Genomic DNA, 21,991 nt, shown 5'->3' on the forward strand with positions numbered 1-21,991 from the left:
AGCAGCGTGCGGACACGGCGATGGCTCGGGCTCGGCACCAGCGTCCTCTGAGTGACGGCTGTGGGGCACAGACGCCCCTGGAGAGAGAGCGCGCCAGCTGCCTGCTCCGCCCACAGGAAGGGGGGCTGGGCGACCCTCACCACTGGGGTCGCTGTCGGGCAGTCACTAGAGCTCGCCCTTGGAGACACGGAGAGTTCGGGACGGGACCGTGGGGCCACACCCTCCACGCTGCCGCTCAGGTGCGCGTCACTGCCCCTGCTGCCCCTGCTGCCCCTGCTGCCCCTGCTGCCCCTGCCCGCTGCTCGCGGAAACAGAAGGCCGGTCGCCTGACAACCCGCCCCGCCCACCCGCCCACCGCGGGGCTCCGCCGGCTGCACAAACGCGTCAAGCGCTCGTCACTGCACCAAGAGCTACACTGTGGAACCAAACTGCGTTTATTTTAAACTGGCAGGTTTCGACTCAGGGCTCAGCCTGGCAAACACTTCGGAAGACATTCGTCACGACCGTGTCCTGGTTTTAACAGATTCACTTGTGAAAGAACAAGTGGGCGGAGACACGGCAAGTGACTCCTTTATGGATACAAATCGTATTACGGTGTGACTTCTGTTTTAAAACATGACAGCCACTGCTTTTCACAATCAGACGTGTGAATACCCTTTTACCTAGAATAACTCTGACTCAACCCATCATCCCTCTGGCTGATGCCAACCTGCAGACTTCCAGGTGAAAAGCGGAAACGGAGGCGCGTTCACAGCGACAAAACAAGGAGACAGCGCCGTCCGCCCGCTCCCCGGGGCCGTCTCCGGGTCCTGGTCCAGGGCGGCCCCACCTCCCCACTCAGGCCCAGGGCGGCCCCACCTCCCCACTCAGGTCCAGGGCGGCCCCACCTCCCACTCAGGTCCAGGGCGGCCCCACCTCCCACTCAGGTCCAGGGCGGCCCCACCTCCCCACTCAGGTCCAGGGCGGCCCCACCTCCCCACTCAGGTCCAGGGCGGCCCCACCTCCCCACTCAGGTCCAGGGCGGCCCCACCTCCCACTCAGGTCCAGGGCGGCCCCACCTGGGAGAAACTGTCAGGGACCCCGCCCTCAGCCACTCCACCCCCACCCAGCACGTGCTCTAAAAGCCTCACCCTGGGCTGTGACTTCCTGTCCCCCATCCTGGAAGGAGCTCGGGCAGCACACGCTGAGTGGAGCGGAGGGACAGAGCCTGTGTCCCGGGTCCTGGCTCTGGCACGTCTGCACTCACAGGCCATGGGCTGCGGGCAGGCCTGGGGCAGGAAGGCCTTGAACATAAATGAGCCTCCCTCAGGTTCCACCTCCAGTTCTAGGGAAACCGAGGCAGGAGAGAAGAGCTGGGGTCGGCCTCACAGGGCTCCTGTCGCCAGCACCGTGGGCCCGGTAGGAGCCGTGGCCGTGGCTGGTGTCCGCATCCCCACCTCTGCTTGCGCTGGTCGCTCTTCCTGAGGCCGAGGCGAGGGCGTTGGGGGAGCCCTGCGAGGGGGGAGGCAGAAGCCAGGAGGCGGCACCCACGGCAGGGAGACCAGGGAAGGGCCGGGGCGGCAGGAGGGGCCCTCGGACCTGGCCTCGCCCAGCTGGGGGCACAGCAGGCAGGAGCCTTTGGAGCCGAAGCATCTATGCCAGACGCCACGTTCCCTCCGAGACTCGGAGTGGGCGCAGCGACACATCCCTGCTAAAAGCCAATGGGACTAAAATGCAAAATTCACACGCGTTCAGTAAAGTCAGCCATGAATCTGGGGACTTGTGTCGATGTTGGTCGCTGTTCCCAAGGATGCTCCGAGCCTTTCTCTGCACCAGGTGTGTGTGAGCAGGTGACCCGAGTGCCACTAAGGAGTGAACGCCACGGTTCTGGACCATCCTCCCATCACAACCAGACGTCCACACACAGAACAGACCTTCAGAAACGGTGGGGGGACCTAAGCCTCCAAGGGCACAGCTGGCCGCGTGCAAGTGCCCAGGCGGAGGGCCTGCCATGCCTCTCATGCAACCTCATCAGCCACGTGGGACCCTGAATAACACCTGCAGGGTCTTTCTAGACGGGCCCTGACTCACGCTCCAGAAAGCAACCACTTACACCACTGGTGTTTTGTCAGCACCAAGAACGTGCTCACAGACCACCTGCCGGGGGTCAGCACGCCGGGGCCTTCAGCGCCAGTCTGACTGGCTGGCCACCGGCCCACAGGCCGGCCAAAGGGGAGTGTGGCCAGGACAGTACTGCCATGACGACAGTCCTCCCACCAGTGACGATCAGGAAGAGGATGGAGAAGTCAGAGCTCCCAAGGGTGTGGACAGAGCGCCATCCTCGGACCGCGCAGGAAGGCCCTCCCGAAAAGGCCCACGTGCCCCTGTGACGAGCCCACGGGTCATGGGCGCCACGCAGGCGGGGCCACAGTGGGCCGTGTGTGTCCAGCACACGTCTCGGTCAGAATGGGCCATCGCTCCTGGGGTCCCTGCGCCAGCCTGTCGGGCAGATGTTCTGTGGCAGCGCGAGCCGAGATGGCCAGGGTGTGGAGGAAGCGGGCTGCATCCTCACTCCCTCTGTGGGGACTCCCCCTCGCAGGCAGCTCAGCATTAGGGAAGAGTGTCGGCCACAGTAAGACGCGCCCTCCTCTTCCTCCACCTTTCAGCCCGTGAGCATCCTTCTTGCCTTGAAAGAAGCAACCCGACCGCCCACTTCTTCCCTTGGCCCGCCCACTTCTTCCCTTGGCCCGCCCACTTCTTCCCTTGGCCCGCCCACTTCTTCCCTTGGCCCGCCCCCTTCTTCCCTTGGCCCGTCCTGGGCTCCCCTCCCCCACGCCCTGCTCCTCTGCCCTCTCAAAGGCACCCCCACCCACTAAGGGAGTGGGGCACTCGGACAGTGTCGCACCCGAAAACTGCCGGTGTGGAGACGACCCGCCTGGTGCTGCAGCCCCGGGGCACCACTGCGGGCCACCTCCTCCTGGGACAGAGTCGTCCCCCCCCCCCCCCCCCCCGAGGAGCAGGGCTCTCTCCGGGGAAACCCCACCGTCAGAGGGTGGGGGCCGGAATTTCCCCGCCGGCCTGGAAAGGGCGCTGAGCAGGGCCTGGGCCTGCGGGTCACAGAGCTCGGTGTCCACAGGACTTCCCGCTCTGTCACAGCCCAGTCCCGAGCAACCCAGGCTGCCACCAGCAAAGGCAGACTTCCCAACAACGTGATAAAACAGAACACTGAGCATACGCAACTTTCCGCAAGTTATTTCCTTAAAAGCTGTATATAAACAAAACACAACAAAACCGCTTGCAAGACCCTGGCACCGAATCATTCTGGACTTTGCAGGGTGGGGTGGGGGGCGTGAAGTCACATTTTCATTAAGTATTTCTCTCTCCACGTTTCTTCCCACCGCCCACACCAGGTGTGACTCCTCACAGCCAGGCCTCGGGGGCACGGCCAGGCCCCCGTGGAACCTGCAACCCTCTGTCTCTGGCGGGGGCTTCCCGTGAGCCCGGCCGCACACAGTCCCCAGTGGCCGGAGGGCAAAGACAGCAGGTTAGCAAGGTGTGTGTGTGTGAGTGTGGTTGTGTGGGTGTGCATGAGTGTGAGTGTGACTACACACGTGAGTGCATGACTGTGTGACTGTGTATGTAGGCACGTGACCGTGAGGCTGTGTGAGTGTGGCGTGTGTGAGTGTGGCCTGAGCGTATGACTGAGTGTGTAACTGGGTGGGGCTGTACGTGAGTGTGTTGGGAGTTGGTGAGAAAGAGACGGAAAAACAACTCCATTTGGCTCAGTGATGGTCAAAATATGCTCTACTCAGATAAGAAAGCTCTACCAACCGGTTTTCAGAAATGAGAATCTGTGGCATTCAGCATCCAGGGGGACCTTGAACAAGGAGAGAGCGCTGCACGACACTGTAATTCTGAACACATTTCTTCGGCGAGTTGCTGCATTCAGAGATAAGCTGACTTCAGACACTGATGGTTTCATTCCTAATCTCCGAAACCTGGCCCAGGAAGGAAGAGGCAGAAGAGAAAGCAAGAAATCTCGGGGCATCGATCTCTTCTCTTTGACGCCCAACTGCCTTTCCAGACCTGAGCCCCCTCCTCCGTCTTCACTGTATTGAAAACACCAGGCGCACCCTCCTGGCGCAGCAGGGATGCCCTGCTGGGCTCCTGGAAAACCACAGATGACTTTGGTTTGCACGGTGCCAACGCCAGGCGAGCTGCCGTATTTTGTGGAGTTGCAGCCAGTTAGGACAGTCACGGTAGCTAGAATGGTGCCCAGGCAACCAACAGGCGAAGGGACTTTGCTCTGATTCTCAGCAGCCTCGTCTGGAAATGAAGAATGTAGGAAATGCTCCCAAGGGGCCGAACGAGGGGTCCCAGCAACCAGAGCGCGGGCTGTGCCTGGTGCGCAGGGAGGCAGGAGGGGCCCGGCCGCGGCCCCACCGGACCCTGGACGAGCAGTCGGTGTGGCGGGGGTCCCTGTGTGCAGCGAGGGTCTGTGCGGAGGCACCAGCTGGAGTTTCGTATGAATACGCTTCGTGGTGTCCAATCCCACAACCAGATCAGTTAAAAAGTCTTATTCCAACTCTATTCCAAAGTCAAAACTGTCTAGAACTCGAGCCCCAAGTCACAGATTAAAAAGGAAAAAAAGGATAGTGAAACTTTTACTTTCCAGTAATTGCTAACTCTGTCCAAACTATGCGAAAGGAACTCCCCAAATGTAATTAAGCCTGAAGTTCCACAATGAGTGAAATGATGGTCACCAGTTATGTATGCGCTGTACATATAACAATGTGTCACAAAGTGAACCAGTCACGTGGACTTAGGAAGAGGTCATTATCAAGGACAGGAAAAGTCAAAGGACCTCTGCGTGTGGAGGTCATCCCTGGGGAACGTCCCCTCCTAGTGAGACTAAAGCTGAGGAAGGAAAGAGTTTTTAATGCTACAGTGACCAAAACTACACTTAATAAGTTATTTTCAAAACTGCTCTCTAAAAATGTTTACTAAACACAAACATGCTCACTACTTTGCCCTAATTTATTTTCTCCACTTTGCAAAATACTATTCTGCCAGCAGTTACATGTTTTTTAAAAAATAAAATACTTTCTCATCATTAAATGTCAGTTAACAAATACGATTTCTCTCTTTTCTAAGCCTTCACTGCTCTTCATTTGTTTTTTCCTCAGAGTTGGCACCCAGATTTAAAATACCACAAGTTTACATGCTCACAAAACACTGTCTCAGTAACTACAACTAAGCAACAACTTCCAGGTGAAGTCTGGGAGGTCGCTGGCGCGCGAAGGGCACACAGAGGCCCTGGTGGGGCGGGGACCCGGTCACCCTCTGCCCCACGCCGTGCGGTTTTCTCAGGCACAGCCCTCCCCTGTTGTGGCAAGAACCTCAAAATAACGGGGAAACAGGCTGCTCTTGTGGCCTTGCCGCCCTGACGGGAACCATACAGTGACGACTGTGCGCTCCTCGCAGCCGTAGGGGCGGGAGCGGCCGGTCCCAGTGGACTTCCACAGTGTCATCTCTTCACTCCCACCCCAGCCCCGTTTTCTAGATTGGAAACGTGCGGGTTAGAGAGGCGAAGGGAGGGCCCAGGCCCCCAGCAGCACCACACTGCCTTGGCACAGCCCACGGCACCAAGGCCTCTCCCAAGGCCTCTCCCGGGCTGTGCTGCCGCCCACGCAGGATCCCCGCCCCACCGGGCCCTGAGGCCCAGCCCCCACGCAGCTCCCGCTCTGGGCCTCCTGACCCACTTCCCAGTGCTTGGCGGTTACCTGGCAGGCGACAAAGGATTTTATTCTGTCTGAAGTTGGAGATCTAGGGACTGGCAGTGGAGGCACTGAGGAGGCAGAAAGGGCTGCACGTTCTGCAACCCAAGCCCAGAACCTCGTCCTGGCCAGGGTCAGGTTCCCGCCTGCTCGTGCCCTGCCTCCATCGGAGGGCGCTCCTAGAGCCTCACCTGCTCTTCTCCAGATCACACTGGCTGCCCGCCTGCCCGCCTGGGCCTGTGAGCTCCCCACACAGCCTTTGCCCCGAGGCCACGAAACTTGCCTGCAGGTCCCTTTCACCTGCCTCCTCCCCCGCATTCCTCAGGACTTGGCAGACAGCTGCACCGCCTTGTCCTGTCCTGTCCTGTCCTTGGTGGACTACTACCTTGTCATCCTCCCAACCTTCCTCCCTGCTGGGTCCCCGGGGGGTGGTCCAGGTTCTGGAGGCAGTGGCAAGAGCCCTGAGGCAGGCGTCCATACACGGAGGTACAGAGATTGGAAAGGCCATGGAGCCTGCAGCCCAGACCAGCCACCTCCCTGGGGGTCACCTCCCTGGGGCCTTGCCCACTACGACCAGGCAGCCAATGCAAACCGTGACGGGCCACAGTCAAGCTCTGGGCTTGCAGCCGGAGCACACTTTTCTCTGAGTTGAGAGGCCCTGGACTATCCTAGATGACATCCACACACTGCCTGGTGCCTAAATACTTCCCAAAGACTGCACCCCAGAAATGTTAAAACGGACGAAAGGGGAAACATGATTCAGCTCATAATGAGGTGCACTTCACAAAACACTCTTGGTCCACACTGGCTCAGCATGGCACAGCTGCATAAGCAATGACAGAGGGAAAACCACGAAGGCCACAGCAGCGGGTCGCAGTCGCTGCCGGGGCCGCGTGCCCAGATCTCGGCCGCACTCACAGGGCAGGCCGGCCTCTGGACGCATGCACCTTGCAGACCAGCAGCAGCTCTTCACTGCAAAGGGAGCAAGACCCCACGGAAAAGGCCTCACAGCGGAGGCACCGCGAGCGCTCAGAGAGGGGACACCCTCAGCACTTTGAGACAAAGAGGGGTGAGCCAAGGGGACCGAGTGACGGGGGCCGGGTGCCCGGGAAGAGACAGGCTGCTACTGGTCGCCCGGCCGGCGTGTGGCCTGCACAAGTCAGACATGCACTGCGCACGTGGACAGCGGCACAGACAGAGGGCGAAGACGTGTCCAGGGGCAGCAGGCTGCTACCAGGGGGTTCTGCAGGGACTGGATGAGGGATATGGCCTGACCCTGGGCTGGCAGCTGGGAGGTCGATTCCGAGGCCAGCAGAGAGGTGGCAGCAGCAGAAGCGGAGGCTGGGAGGGCGGGCAGGAAGCCGGGGGTGGGTGGAAGCCGGGGGTGGGTGGCAGGTCGGACCCAGGGCACCGACAGCTGGGGAGGGGCCTGGTCTGCGGGAAGGACTGGCTGCAGCGCCTGGCAGGCTGACCCTCCTGGAGAGGCCGTTCTGCGGGCGGCTGTGTTTGAGGCTATCACTGCAGCCCAGGCACTCGAGGCACCAAACTACACCAAGTCACAGGACTCACAGCCATGAGCCCCTCACACAGCCTCTGCTCTCTGGTCGGCGACCTGCTTTCATGGTGGCTGTTCAGGAGGTAAGCCGGTGATGCACAAGTAAGTAACTATGAAAGAATGTATTTGGAAACTTCCAGGTATTTGAAAATATTGAATGTGCTAAACTCTTAACCGACAAACAGTGCTGCTGTGCCAGGTTGGTCCTCCGGAGAAAACGGGGCCAGAGCCCTGGGCCACTCTGACACTTTGGGTGGGTCTGAGACTGAAGTTCTGTTTCGAAACCCACAAAAGCACCACAGGAAGATCGACAACCTGTCTGTGACTCTGCAGCAGGAAGCAACGGCAGCCGTCACTCCCTCGGTGGTGTCTCCCGCTCACCTCGAGCCGCACAAGCACTCGGTCCTCACGACCCGGAAGCAGAGCCTGCGTCTCACAGCCGAGGAAATGGGCAGGCGTGGGGTCTCTGCGCCCTCAACTCTCCCCCAGGCCTGACACGGAAGAGGGCCGCGACTGAGACCCCTGGGTCGCAACGCGGAAGTGGAGGAGACCACCTGCAACGGTGGGCGGGGCGAGGAGCCGCCGGGGACCAGACGAGGGCTCGAGAACCGGCAGGAGAGCACGACGGCCTCCCTCCCACGTGCGGGAGGGAGCACACGACCAAAGTCTGGGGCCGTCGACATGCAGGTTGTACAACGACCCGAAAAGCTAAGAAGCACAAGGACGAAACCACCCGTCGTCCACCAGCCAGGATGGTGTGGGGCTGACACTGTCGGGGGGGGGGCAGGAATGGGGGCCACCAGCCTCTCACACCCTGGGGGCCGCCACGAACCAGCTACAGGACTAGGTTTCTGCACACGTGCGTCCTTTGACTCAGCAGTCCTGCCTCTGAATCCTCACGTCACAGAACCAAATGCACGGATGTGTCACAGTGTGTGACAGCGGCAGTGCCTGACTGAGAAGCCACAGTGGAAGGGACTAAAGCTAGGAGCCCAGTTGACGAGACACCCCTGTGCTGGACCACAATGCAGCCACCAATGGGGCAGCTCTCTGTCACCGAGAAAGCAACCACCAAAACGCTGCTCAGAGACCAGCAGGCTGCACAGGACAGCCCTTCTTGTCGGATGACAGGACAACAGAGACACTGAATTTTGCAACAGCTGTTCTGTTGCTTTCAGAAGGACTGACCAACCACTTTATCAAGGAAGCCTAGCCCTCCTGTGCAAATCCCAAATCCCAGACACATCATGAGGACTTCATGTAGCTGCATGGAGGGACCACTGTACCAGAATGGTAGGAATCCATTTTCAAAACTCAAAATGAATTTAGATTAGAACAATAAAGCCTTTTCAGAAATACTAACATGCACATTAACCTGTCACAGCTTTCAAAACCTAAGGCTCAGTGAAAACCACATGACTTCTTGCCAGAGGGCAATTTAAGAACACCAGTAGAAATCCAGAAAATAAATGACAGGTGCAGCCCATTACTCCGAAGGAGAAAGAAAACAGAAATGTGAAATGTCTTTCAAAACATTTATCATCTTAGGACACGAAGACATTAAAATGCTTTCACAAGTGGCACCTCATCGAACCAGAAGCCCTGCAGAAATCCACAGACCTGGTCAGTGTTGCAAAGCTGACCTCTACTGCTGGACCCCTCTCAGTCTAACCGGGAGAAAAGTCAGTGCACTGGTGGCGATTCATGCTTGAGTATTTTAAAGAATCGCAGCACATAAAATGGCCAATAAATAGAGCCAACACATTTCCCAACAAACAGTCCACACGACGTTTCCAACCAGCATACCTGTCTTGCACACCCAGTCTCACGTGAGCTGACAGACACCGGTTTGCTCACTGTTAGGAGACTGGGGACGGACCCCTCCAGGTGATGCAGACCCCCCCCCCCCCCCTTTGGGATCACACTCCCCGAAGCTGTACTGGACGAAAACTCCTCCTGAACGCCCTGCTCTCTGGCTGCCGTCCCACGAGGGAGCAACAGGACAACCTTGCCGGCATTGTAAAAAAATCGTCAATCATGTCACACACAAGGAAACTGATGCACAAAAGGCAACACTGGAAAGTGCTGTGAAGTGACCAATTGTAACCTTAGAAGCCTGCAGGTAGGTTTGCAACCGAAGTGCCCACCCCAGGCCCCACGCCTGCACGCCTACAGGCACTCACGCAAGCACGCTGGCGCCGAGGCCCCGCCCCCTCCTGGCTTCCGGCAAGAGCAGGTCTCCAGCTCACATTGCCAGCGCTTCTCATTGGCTGCTTGTAACTGCTGCCTGTCCGGGAGGCCACGTGGTTAAGTCTGCAAGAATAACATCTCCAGTAAGCGCCAGCGAATCCGGAGTGAGTGCCCTTGGAACTCTTCTCCGTGTAAAGCCAAAGCACTTCAAAGCACAGATTCAGTTGCAGCCCCTTTGGCGGCTGCACGCCTTCTTCCCTTACTTCTGAGGGTGAAGCATGCTCCAGATAAGGGAGGCCGTGGGGTTCAGTTACCACCAGCAAACCTGGAAACGTGTCCGGTTACCTGGGTTTTGGCTCCTCAAGGTTCCTGAAATCTCATAAAGTACTTGACTAGCAAATCTCTTCTTAGATGCAAATGTGAACTTCTACTATCCCAAGCTGGACTGTTGTCAATAATTAATAAACATCAGATGAAGAACAGTTATTAGGATGAGAATCCTAAAGGTGGCATCTCAAGTTCACACAACATCTGAGGTGAAAAAGGAACCATTACCTTGTGTTAAAGCTAACGTCCTTCTCTGAGCACTTATACACACGTGCACAAACACACTTCTGACCCCCCAAGAGTGCAGCACTGCACACAGGCGGCCATCCTCTCCTCTGTGCAGGTCACTGTGAAGGTGGCTGTCTCCTCCCGGCCAGCGGGGCAGTCCCCTTCCCCGGAGCACCTGGCGTGTCCGAGGGCCAGACACCTCCCAGCAGATCTACCTCAAGCAGCAACCTGGAAACACCAAGTGCCCGGGCTTCTGCCTCGTCTCAGCCACGTCCTCACCTGCATCTGACCGCAGGGGGCAAAGGGGACCCGCCAGGCTGGACGTGCCATGTCACTAGAGCCCTCACCCGTTCATTTGACAAACGTTCACCGGGTGCTGCGCTGTGCCAGGAGTGCTGCTGGACCCTGGGTCCCTCCCCAGCCACAGACTCCATCCGAGTCTTCGTCTTCTGGGAGAGGCATGGACAAGATAACAAACCACATTAAAAAATCACGTCCATAAGCTAAGACCTGAACAGTGACCCTGCTGACTGGGGTGTTCTGGGCAGAGAGTGCAGGAGTGTGCAAAGGCCCTGTGGCAGGTGGTGCTGGGCTGAGTCTTGGAAGCAAAAGGAAGCAGCTCTACAGGGCGCAGGGCCTTGGGGTCGGCGAGGACAGGTGCAGGGCAGGCGGGCCAGACCCTGGGGGTACTGCACCACCTCTCAGGTCTTTACCCACAGGAAAAGCATCTAGGAATTTCTAGATTAAATTAAACTACTTAAATTCATTAATTTTTAAAAAGTAAATTAAATTTCTTGTTCTAGAGGAAAATGGCTATAATCAGGTTTGCATTTTTAAACGCTCACTCTGGCCACACAATACGGAGAACAGACTGGGAGGGGCAAAGTGCGGGGCCAGGAGGGAGGGAGTCTGCAGACCACACAGTGGCCTGTGCGGGGCTGCCGACAGGCCAGGCCACCAGCGTCTGAGGAGGCACCGGATGCACAAAGGTCTCGAGAAAACTCATAGTCCTGGCTCGGCCATTCCACGACTGAGGGACATCCTAGTGGGACATGATGGAGAGGAACCCGGACCTGGTCTCCAGAGTCTGACCATGAGTGTGTCATGTAGACAGGGAGGGGTCTGCAGTTCAGGGAAGGTCATGGCCAGAAAAATGAACTCTGCGATCACTTGTGAATGGTCAGTTATGGGTCTAAAGGCACTGATGACACTGGCCTGGGGGTGGAGGGGACAGAAAGGAGCCCTGGGACAGCCAAGGGCAGGGTGGCGGCGAGCCGGCCGGGATGGCTGTCAGGTCAGCAAAGTCGGGGGCACTTACCCATCAGCCCCAACGACTGACCAGGTGCCTCCAAATACAGCAACTGATATTCTCAATATCTGACCATGTGATGAGCATGGCTCCAGTTACTTTGTAATACACTTGGTTACTAAACTAATTAAGTTTTATATTATGTAAAATTGGTCAAATATCAACCATCTGTTAAACACCAACCACTACTACTAAGTATCATGCAATGCACAAAACCTCTAAGAAACGGTTCTCGCCTTCAAACCTCACCGTAGGCCAGACCACGATCAAAATCACATCACAGTATGTTATTGCAATCTTCTGACACACTGACTTTATAAAATAACCACCTTGAGAACAACTAACTCATCCTAGCACTCACAGGCACCTGGTACCATTCCTAAGTGCCAGACACTAGACTGGGTGGCAACAGAATGAATGAGACAGACGAGACGTCCTTGTCTGTCAGCAACTGGTAGTTGTTACTCGGAGAGCTGGAAGGCCAGCCGGAAGATCGCCTGGTAATACAACGGTTAACTGGTTACCTGGGCTCGAAAGGAAGGTGGTGGCCACATCTCTGCAGCGGGAGCAAGGCCTACACCTACCGACTGCCCTGCATCTAGCCTCCGGGCCGCGGGCAAATACTCACCGCGCTGATCTGCCACCAGAGGAGTTAGCCGCCGAACTCCAGCCCAGCAGGAGCCCCGGGGAGGGCTGGTGGGCTCAGCAGTGGTCTCCAGGTGACAGACTGCATTTAGGAAAATGTGTTTGCTGGGCCTAAGGACTTAACAATCCTGGACACATAGCAACAGCTCAACCCGGTAAACCAACCAGGTGGGTGCGCCAAAGCCCTGGTCAGGAACAGCACTGGACCTGCTCCACCAAAACAGGACCCCCGGGAGGACCACAGAGCACGGGAGGACCGCAGAGGACGCGAGGACACGGCTGTCCTCCCACCGGACTGTCTTCCACCCTGGAGCCTCACGTCTCCCCACGTTGTGGGCTTAGCCAGGGAGCTGCTGTTTCAACAGGAGAGGCTGTGTTCCAAAGCCACCACTGGGGAAATGGGGCTCCTTGCTCCCTCTGTGCCCGTTTTTGTTTTCTATTCCAAGAAAGAAAATTTCATATCTGAATTTGCAGCGTCATACGTTCCTGCTAACTTGAGAGGCAGAAAGAGTTTGAAAATGGTCTGTATTGAGATTCCATTTTTTCACCACTGTGGAAATGGGAAACCGGTAACAAGCATCTGCCCTAAGAAAAAGGAAAGGCGCCAGGGCAGAGAGTGGACAGGGGCAGACCACGTGACGAGCAGAGGCACAGAGCTGCCACTCTCAAGCCCTCGGGGAGCACGGCCCCTCCTTCCGAGTCAGAGAGGTGCTCGTCTCACTGCAGGCTGGCCTGCACCTCGGTGGGCGAGGCCACCTGGAGCCCTCCTGCCAGACCTGGGCGTCCGTCTACCGTCGCTGCACTTGCTGGGCACCCAGGGCTGCTGGGTTGAGGCTCCTGGTACCAGGAGTGAGATCTGGAGCAGGGACAAAGGGTCAGGGCCAGCTCCCAGACCCTTTCTCTTCCTGTGTGGTGTGATCAGCTTCTTCACTTTCCTCTGCTTCCGATTTAGGACAGCACACATCAAGAAATCTACACAACAGTCAGCACTAACGACCCCTCTCCTCTCCTGACACGAGGGCTCGGCCACCTCAGCAGGAGGTCCTACCCGTGTCCCGAGCAGGCGGCCAGGTGACAGACTCAGGGCACGACCTGCACAGCAGGACGGAACACACTGGTAGGGCACTGGACGGAAACCTACCAGCCCAGCTCAGCACCACTTCCTCCCTAAAATCCACCCTAAAATCAGCAGGGAAGGGGTGAGCTGCGGCTGGCGGGGCGGCTGACCCCCAGCTGTCTTCTGGCTGGGGGACAACAGGCTGCAGCATCACCAGTGCGTGCCCACCTCCCACAAGCAGCAATGATGGTGCCCTGGAGGGTGGCAGGGGTGGTGATGCACATGGAGGGCAAGGAGGGTGACCGTATAGAAGGTCCCCAAACACGGGTCAGCACAGCCGAGACCCTCGTCGGGCAGTCCACCGCCCGACAACGCCCTGCGTGCCTCCCGTGTGTTCCTGACTGCTTTCCCCAGTTTGAACCGGCCCTGCATTGCCCCGAAAGACAGCGTCTGCTCCTCACAGTGTCTGTCTGTGGTGCAGCAGCTGCCACTTCTGACTCGGTGTGAGGGAGGTCAGGCCGGGGGAGACCGCCGGGTCTGGGGACAGACTCAGCCGTGGGACCCAAGCAGCGCGTCCCAGGTTACAGGCCCAGCCCTGCGGTGGGACTCCCCCATGCCACACTCTCCTGCTGCCGTCCCCACAGAGAACCGACCGCCTTTCCACCCAGGAAAACGGGTTCCACAACGCAAAGGCTGTGCTTTCTAACTCGCACGCGGGGAACGCCCGCCCCCCAGGGGAGTCCGGCAGTGAACTGTGAGCTGCCTGGCCACCCGGCGCGGCCTCTGGAATGCTCAGGGCGGGCAGGCTGCAGCTGGCTCCCGCCCTCTTGCTGAGAGCAAAGAACACTCCTTTCTCTTCATATTTTGCAATCTTCAAGTCAACAAGCCAGTGACCATTTCTGCAACACACGATGTGTGTCTGAGATGTGAGAGCAGACCCGCAGACCACGAGGGGGGCCGCTTCCTGCCTCCTGCACCTCACAAAATGGAGCTATCTGGTGTGTCGGGAGCCGTGTGGTCAGGAATGCTGGGTAACCAGTCACCCCTGCCAAAATCAGATATGAAAAGAAAACAAAAGCTGGCAACAATTCTAGCTCTCATATTTCTCTTTCAGAATTATATTTAATAAGGTTAATCTCTGAAGAATGCATTAATTCTCTTACCTGATTTAAAATAGAACTTGGAGACAACTCCCAGCTACAAAACTTACAAATTCATGTAAGACTAACTTATGTAACTATCTCCAATTGTTTTATAAAATCACCCACTTAATTTTTTAGAAGTGGATTTTTAGGTAGTAATGTTCCTATACCTCTAGTTTAAAAAAAATCACTTCATGTTATTTTTAGCCTCGCAGCCTCTAACCGGAAGTGAGCTGCAGGAGGCACAAAAGCAGCTTCAGAGCAGCTTCGGTTTTAAACGAAAACCAGCACAAACCAGGACAGCACACCTTGTTCTTTCAGCAGGCCAGCAAACTGGCAGTTGGGGTTTTTTCAAGTTACAAACATAGGGTGGAGCACTTATATCCACCAAACTCACAAGAGCCTGTCCAATGGAGAGTAACACTGTAATTCCTCTTCAAACACAAGAAAATAGGAAGAAAAAGCCCCTAACCCTCGGGCGCCACTTACGTGGCGAGCTCTCGCTTATAGTGGTCGTGACCCTGAAGCAGAGGGACAAGCTCAGCGTCTTCTGCTCTCAGTGGGTTTTATTTCTGTATCTTACACTTTAAAGGTGTATTGCCTAAACTTTCACTTCCTACATCTAAAGACGAAAAACTGAAGGCAAGTCTGAAACAAACTCCACAGAATTCTCTACAGACAGAAGGGGTCCCCAGGCCCCCACTACCACTGAAACAAAACTAGTTCGAAATCCTTTAAAATTTTCCTCCCGCAAATATGAAATGGCCATTGTCAAAAAGTTGAAATGTAGCGTTCAACTGAGATTTATTGAACAGCTTACAATAAAAGTGTTTATGCCAGTTTATAGATTCAAATACATTTTAACCCTATTGACAAGAAAATGGGGGGGGTGGAATTCACTTTATTTCAAAAAATGGAGAATACACCTTTACCATAAACACAATCTTTAGGTATGACATTTGGGGTGAACAAACCAGCATTCTGGCTGGTGAAACTCACTTGATAGTAACGCACCCTGCAAACAAAGTGGGGGAGACGACCCGGTTCATCAAATGCAAAAACTTATCGCGGGTGGCTGGCTCAGGCCCCGGGTTTATCTGCCTCGGCGTCAGACCTCTGACCCCGCACGGAGCAACCCGACTTCCACACTTTTACTTAGTTGCTTATTCTGTTTCACCGCGGCCGCCGTTCTGCAGCCGCAGCGCACTCAGGCGACCAGGTGCGGACGCCTGCCAGTCCCTGCCCAGCACCCAAAGCGTGAGAACGGGGGCAGGTAATCTCCCAAATCTGGGGTTTCCTATTTTTATCTGGAGCTTATTTTACTGCCCGAAGCAGGAAGGCGCACCGGACACACCCGGGGGGCCCACGACACGACGCGCGCAACTGCCTGTCACGAATGTCCTTTCCCCCCGCACGTCGCCATGGCGCGGTGGGAACCCTAGTTTTTAGGGATTTTCTTTTGCGGGGTGCAACCTCCAAGTAATACACTGTGGTTTTCAACAAATAAAAAAAATCAAGTTCCAAAAAAGTGCCAAGTCACTTGAGAAAACCCGCCGACACAGAAGCCGCGTCGCGCGGCGGCCAGAGCTCGCCGCACTCGGATCAAGGTCAGCAGCGGCTCTTGCCGCGCGCACCCGCGCCCGGCTCCTCGGCCCCGCGGCCGCCCCGTCGCGGCGGGAAGGGTTTCCTTTCCGGAGAAAGCGCGCGGTCGCCGCCGCGGCCACCGGCAACACCCGCGGGTGCCGCTCCGGCGCTCGACGGACGCGCCGTCCCGGCGGCCGGGACCCGGGGCTGCAGGTCGCTGGGGAGACTGCAGGACGGTCGCCGAGGCCGGGACGCCCTGGACGCGCCACGCACCCTGCGGTCCCCGGAGGCCCCGCGTTGCGGTCCCGCGGCCGTGACAAGCGTCCCCGCGCCGCCCCCGGGGCCCGGGCCGCACCTGCCCGGGGGCTCGCCTGTCACCGCGCCGGCCCCGCCGCTCGCCCCGCGCCCCGCAGCGGCCCCCGGGCCGGAGTACGCCTGTCACTCGGCTGCGAACAATCGGGAGCCCCGATCCCCGCGGCCGGATCTGCCCCGCTCACCGCGCCCGCGTCCCCCGTCCCGCCCGCTGCTCACCCGGCGGCTGCTGGAGGCGGCTCCGCGGGTTCCGTCCCCGCACGGCTTGGGTCGCCGCGGTCCCCCGGCTCGGGGGCGTGGGCGCCGGCGCTGCTCGCGGCTCCGGGGGGCGGCGGCTCCAGCACGGGCTGCGCGGAGCTGCCGCCCGCGGGCTCGGGCGAAGGGGACGGGGACCGGGACGGGGACGGCGGCGCGGGCGGCGGGTCCAGCTCCACACTCCGCACTTTGCGCAGCTGCCGCCGCCGCCAGTCCGCCCGCTCGCGGCCCCCGCCCGCCTGCAGGGACCCTCCGCTAGCCTCCGCGCCCGCGAGTCCTGACGACGACGCGCGACTCCCCGCCGCCGCCGCCATTTTCCGTCGCGGCCGCGTCCGCCGGGCGGAGGGCGGGGCGGGGGGCGGGGCGAGGGCGGGGGCGGGGCGCGTAGGCCGCCTGCGCAAGTGCGGGAGCGCGCGCGCCGGGGCGGGACCCTGGGGTCGCGGGGACGAAGGGGGGACACTGGGGTCCGGGGCACCGGGGTCGGGGAGACAGGGACGCCGGAGGATGGGGGACGGGGTCGCCGAGGTCGGGGGCTCAGACACCGGGGTCTGGAGGACTGGCCTCGGGTGCAGGGAACGCGCGCAAGGGACTGGGGCACCGAGGGCTGGGGGACGGGCCGCAGGTGGAAGTCCGCCGTGCGCGCCGCCGCCAGGTGGTCCCGCTGCTTCTGCGACAGGAGGGGCCGCTGCTGCCGCGCTCCTCAGCCTGGCCGCCACTCGGACTCCAGAGTGCGGTGCGTGGAGGGGACGCCCGCCCGGCCGGAAGCGTCCGGACGTCCTGCCGAAGCGCGGCCGCGGACCAGAGAATGTGATTTTTCTCAAAGCGTTCCGAGTCCTCCGTTTCCGGACTCGCGCTACGTTCAAAAAACCTTCCCAGTGTACGCCGCTGCTGTTCCCAAGCCTAAGTCACGAGTTTGGGACCCGACCCCGCGCCCGGCTGGAGAGACAGACACCTGCGCCGGGGACGGAGGGCCGCCCGCAGCGCGTTTGGGGCGAGAGGGCGTCGGGCCAGCAGGTACCCTGCGGGGCCTCTCAGCCAGGTCTGCCCCCCACCCCCAGCCGATGCCTGAATCGGCACGTCCCTGCGCTGCGCCCCGCCCCGCCGCGCGGGCGGGCCCTTCAGTCCCTGGGGCGGGGCCACGAGGTGCTTCGCAGTGAACACGAACATTTGGGTGTTGTTCACGGTTTTCGACCTTTTCTGGGTGTATGGAGCCGATAACGCAGCAGCGACCCCGGACTTACTGCGGAGGCGGGGTCCCTCCGGAGCAGGGAGGGTAGCGCTGTCTTGACCCCCTTCGTGTACTGAGACAAGAGTCCGAACTGATCACAGAATCGCCCTCTGACTTCTTGGAATCAGGTCAAATGGCAGCTCCTCACTGGGGGAGGACGGGGGTGCCCGAGGGGTTTTTAGAACTGCCCCGATTTCATCCTAGCTTCCTGTTTTTAGTATCCTACTTTTCCAGAAGATACTTTTAGGCAGTTACATCCAACGGGACAAATTTTGAAAGGTGAATCTGTTAAAATTGCAAGTGCACATGTAGGCTGTAATCATGCGCTTTTCTCCTGGTAGCCGAGTGCTTTCTCGGTCTTCCCGGATGCCACACCCAGTGATTCTAAGGTCGAAAATGATACTTTCCTCTTTCCTGTTTAAATCGAAAACCCCTTACATTTGCGCTCACACTAAGGCACCTGTAACCGAGAAAAGGAGGTGGATTCCATTACCTTTCAAAATTCTGAAGTTTGGCCAGAATAGCAAAGCAGAAGTGGTTCCAGCAAGACATTTCCTTTTGCCGCTTTATTTATCCGTAGCGATTAAAACGGGACCAAGTGACGGGGGTTCCCAAGGCCATACTTCCCACTAGCCAGGTTCTCTGGCTTCCCGGTCCACCAGCCCGCCATGGACACACCTCTATGGTGGGCTTTCGCCTGGTATTTAGTGCTTTGAGTCATTTTCTCCTTAATCTTTTGGGTAAATATTTGGGTTGTCATTATGCATCTATATACACTGGAAAGCTGATTTTTTAAAAGAGGTAGAAACATAATCAAAGGATGTGCTTGACTGAAGGGTGCTCTTCCTCTGCAGTGTGTTAACACAGTCTTCTTGGGAGACTGACACGGTTGCTGCCGAAGTCTGTCTTGCCCCTCAGTGGGATTCCAGCCCTGGCTTTGGAGCTGTTGGCTCCTGCTTCACATGCCTTCAGAAAGCCACATGTCAAACTACCTTCATCTGATTTCTTTAATGACATAGAGGAGGCTGGTGTCCCTTCAAAGGTGCCTGTCCACTGAAAACTCCAGGCGTCATTTCCAAGCCCTTCACTTGCATCTTCTCTGACACAAATGCTGCAGCGGTTTTATCGATGCCGTGACAAGTCCAGAGCCATCGCGCCAGTGTTTTCCAGATGGCTGCTTCCCCAGAGTGCTTCCGGAATCACCCGCCACACTTCAGTTCCTGTGCACATTCATTCGGAGGGTCCAGTTTCACATGGGTGCGTTTCCTCACTGTGCACGAACACCCCCGACATCAGCATGAACAGATGTAATGGGCCCTGGCAGAAATTTTAGCTGTGCCTCAGCATAGATTCATTAAGCACCTATGAAGCATGTGCAAAGAGTTTGCTTGTTTTCTGAGAATATTTTTTGTTGTTTCCCATCCACAAATTTTATTAGTGGGTATTTATCGAGATCCAGCCATGTGCATGTGTTCCTGCCTCAGGGAGACCCACGTCGTAGGGAAGCACGAAGAGTGAGCTTGCAGCCCTCAAAAGCTGGCGTTCTAGCAGGTTTACACGTGCAGGGCAGCTGGGGCTGGGACTCGGTTTCCCTCTGCTCTTTCCAGATGCCCAACTTCCCAGATGTTCCAAGTCAGAAATTCTTGTCATCTGTGGGATAACTGGCCCTGGCAAGGGTACCTGTAAGTGACGTTATAGCAGAAAGTTTCTTAAGCAGCTTCTGCTCAACTGGCTCATCCGGGAGCAGACACCTGCCATTCCCGGTGTGGCTCAGACCAGCAGAGGGACGAAGGCCCGTGGCCCCCACACCTGGTCCTCCCAGCAGGTGAGTCAGGGCCCCGGGAGGCTCCGCCGCAGTTGTTCTCAAAGCTGATTGCACTGATTATACTGTTCTGAGGGAATTTAATGGAATTCTATTACATTGATTACTAAACTAGTAAAACATGAGCATGTCAGTGCCAAAAGAAAATTGTTCCAATGAAAACCGAGTTAAATGCTGAGAAGGAATGAGCACGAGGCACAGAAAAGTCTGTCGAATTAGTTGCGGGAATGATGAGTGTTAAAAATGAGGAAAAAAGCATTTAAATCTATAAGAAGTTATTTGGCAGATATCTTTTCACTTTGCTTCTAAAAAACTAGATGTGGAAATTGCAGACAAGATTTGTAAGAAAGGCACATGGGGCTCTTTCCACGTTTGTAGTGAACTCACATCCAAAAGACCAAGCCCCTCGGCCAAATACTGGGTAAAAATCCCCAAACTCCACACAAACCTTGTTATTTATGTGTTAAGCTGAAGTAAAACATTTAAGATATACAGGGTGGGGCAGAAGTAGATTTATGGTCATGAGAACGTGAAACACCGGCTTCATTCTTGTGTTGTTATTAGTTGTGTTATTTTCCATATGAACAACTGTACACCAGCTTTTGCCGCACCCTATATATATAAATATATACATTTTCCCTTTATTAACCAGCCACCTAAACGTTTCGCATGTTTCTGCATGAACTTAAAATCAGAAAGTAAACTTCACCTGCCTGGTGTGTCTCAGTGGATTGAGCACAGGCCTGCAAACCCAGGCATCGTGGTTCGATTCCCAGTCAGGGCAGGTGCCTGGGTTGTGGGCCAGGTCCCCAGTGGGGGGCATGTGAGAGGCAACCACACATTCATGTTTCCCCCTTTTTCCTTCCCTTCTGTGCTCTGAAAATAAATAAAATCTTCATAAAAACCTTAAAAAAAAAGAAGGTAAACTTCATAGTAAATAACAAAAAAAAGCAGTTGAATTGGGATTTTACCTTTCAAATTAAAACTACAGCATGGAAATTTCATGTGTCTGACATTGGTGCAGTTCTGCTCACTGGTCCCACCCTGCACTCATTCTCCAAGGTCTCTGAGTGCGCCGCATTGGCGGCTGTTTTTTGACGTGTGATTTTGACGTGTGATGAGATACTCTTTTCCTGTTCAACTTCTGTCTTAGTCATGACTATCGTTTTTACTAAACGTGTTAGGAACTCCCGACCTTTTCCCGAGGCCCTCTAACAACCATGGACTTTCTTTGAACCGCTGTCCTTGTTTCCCCCAGGCTCTAATGGCCCGACGCGCCGAGTGCCAGCTGAGGAGGCTTTGTGTGACCAGAGGAGCTCGGTGCCACATCCAGGACACACACAGTCGACCTCAGCTGCGTGTGCGACATTTGCACCTTCACTTTGCAGTCGATGTGCATTGTTTCGGGTCAAGGATGCTAACGGGCCGCCACGTGGCCCCCACTGGTGCAGTGGGATCCAGGACAGTGCCCACACAAAATTCACAATTTCCTAGTAGCCACATTAAAAAAAAAACCTAAAAAAAGCAGGTGGTTAATTTCAATACTAGATTTCGTTTTACATAACATATCCAAAAGGTGAATTTCCATGTATAATCGATTTATTTATAAGTCACCTCTCATGAGATCTTTCACCACGTATGTTGCACTGGGCCTTTGAAATCTGGGGTGCGCGCCACAGCACAGAACATCTCGAGTGTCATTTTGGGCTGGCGGCACCTCGTGCAGTCAATCGAAACCCGCAGCTGGTGGCTGCTGTTGGAGATGGCCCCCCTCCCCCAGCCATCGCCCCCCAGGTCTATGAGGTTGGTGGACAGCTCCAAGCTGGTTAGGCCAGATTAGTGCCTAACTAACATGCCCAGAGCATAGAGAACCGTAACAGACACCAATCGGTAAACCACACCTACGACAATCAGCCTCTCCGCTTCCGGCAGCGAACCGGACCTTCGGATCCCGTTGTCGAGTCTCCCTCCGGACTGCAGTCCTGGTGCCGTCTCTGCTTTCCCGACTCTCCGAGTGACCCGCAGCCCAGACTCCAAGCTCCCTCTCATTCGGCAGACGCAGAGGGCGTCAGCTCCTCCGTGGGGGGCACTCTGGAGGCTGCAGAGCCCCGCAGAGACAGAGCCAGGTGGGGCACCCAGCCCACCACCTCCCCCAGCTTCCCTCCACAAACTTCAGTCGTCACCACGGAGCCCTGTCCTCAGGCCCGGGCTCCACCCCAGTGCTGGCTTCCTGGGCCAGGTCCGTTTCCTTCAGACCTTCACTTGTGGGGCCCCTTCCGCAACCCCCACTCCTAACCCCTGACCCCAGCTCGGGGCCAGGCTGGCTCCTAACACCCAGAGGGCTGGGGCAACTACTGATGGGGCCCTCAACAGCATTTTTAATTATTTAAAAGTTGAAATGTAAGCCTTCGGTAAAATAAAAATATGCTCTGGGCCCCTCCCTTGATAAGTATATCTTCATAAAGAACACTGGACACTCTGTGTAAAGCTGCAGTTTTTAAATCACCCACATGACAATACCGTAGATAATTGTGTTTAATCGCACATTTCTGGGGGCTCCATGGACGGAGGGGTCTGTCCT

The 21,991-nt window shown here is 56.7% G+C and overlaps 1 protein-coding gene and 1 long non-coding RNA gene across 3 annotated transcripts in view; one reads left to right on the forward strand and one right to left on the reverse strand.

Moving 5' to 3' along the window:
• MAP3K1 (mitogen-activated protein kinase kinase kinase 1) overlaps positions 1–16,712 on the reverse strand; it is a 56,315-nt gene extending 39,603 nt beyond the window's left edge. The window contains exon 1 of one of the 2 annotated variants that reach the window (XM_037132640.2): positions 16,325–16,712. In XM_037132640.2, coding sequence (XP_036988535.2) covers positions 16,325–16,674 — 350 coding nt within the window. In that variant the 5' untranslated portion in view covers positions 16,675–16,712. The remainder of the gene's footprint in view (positions 1–16,324) is intronic. The other variant, XM_053657216.1, reaches the window with a different exon arrangement.
• A 222-nt stretch (positions 16,713–16,934) lies between these two features.
• On the forward strand, positions 16,935–21,591 carry LOC119039776 (uncharacterized). The gene is made up of 3 exons (XR_008390092.1): positions 16,935–17,716; positions 18,443–19,413; positions 20,669–21,591. It is a non-coding gene; the product is annotated as an uncharacterized LOC119039776 (long non-coding RNA).
• Positions 21,592–21,991: the final 400 nt, after the last annotated feature.

This window comes from Artibeus jamaicensis, unplaced genomic scaffold (genome assembly GCF_021234435.1).
Source record: "Artibeus jamaicensis isolate MK-2021 breed Jamaican fruit bat unplaced genomic scaffold, CSHL_Jam_final scaffold_369, whole genome shotgun sequence".
Lineage (NCBI taxonomy): Eukaryota > Metazoa > Chordata > Mammalia > Chiroptera > Phyllostomidae > Artibeus > Artibeus jamaicensis.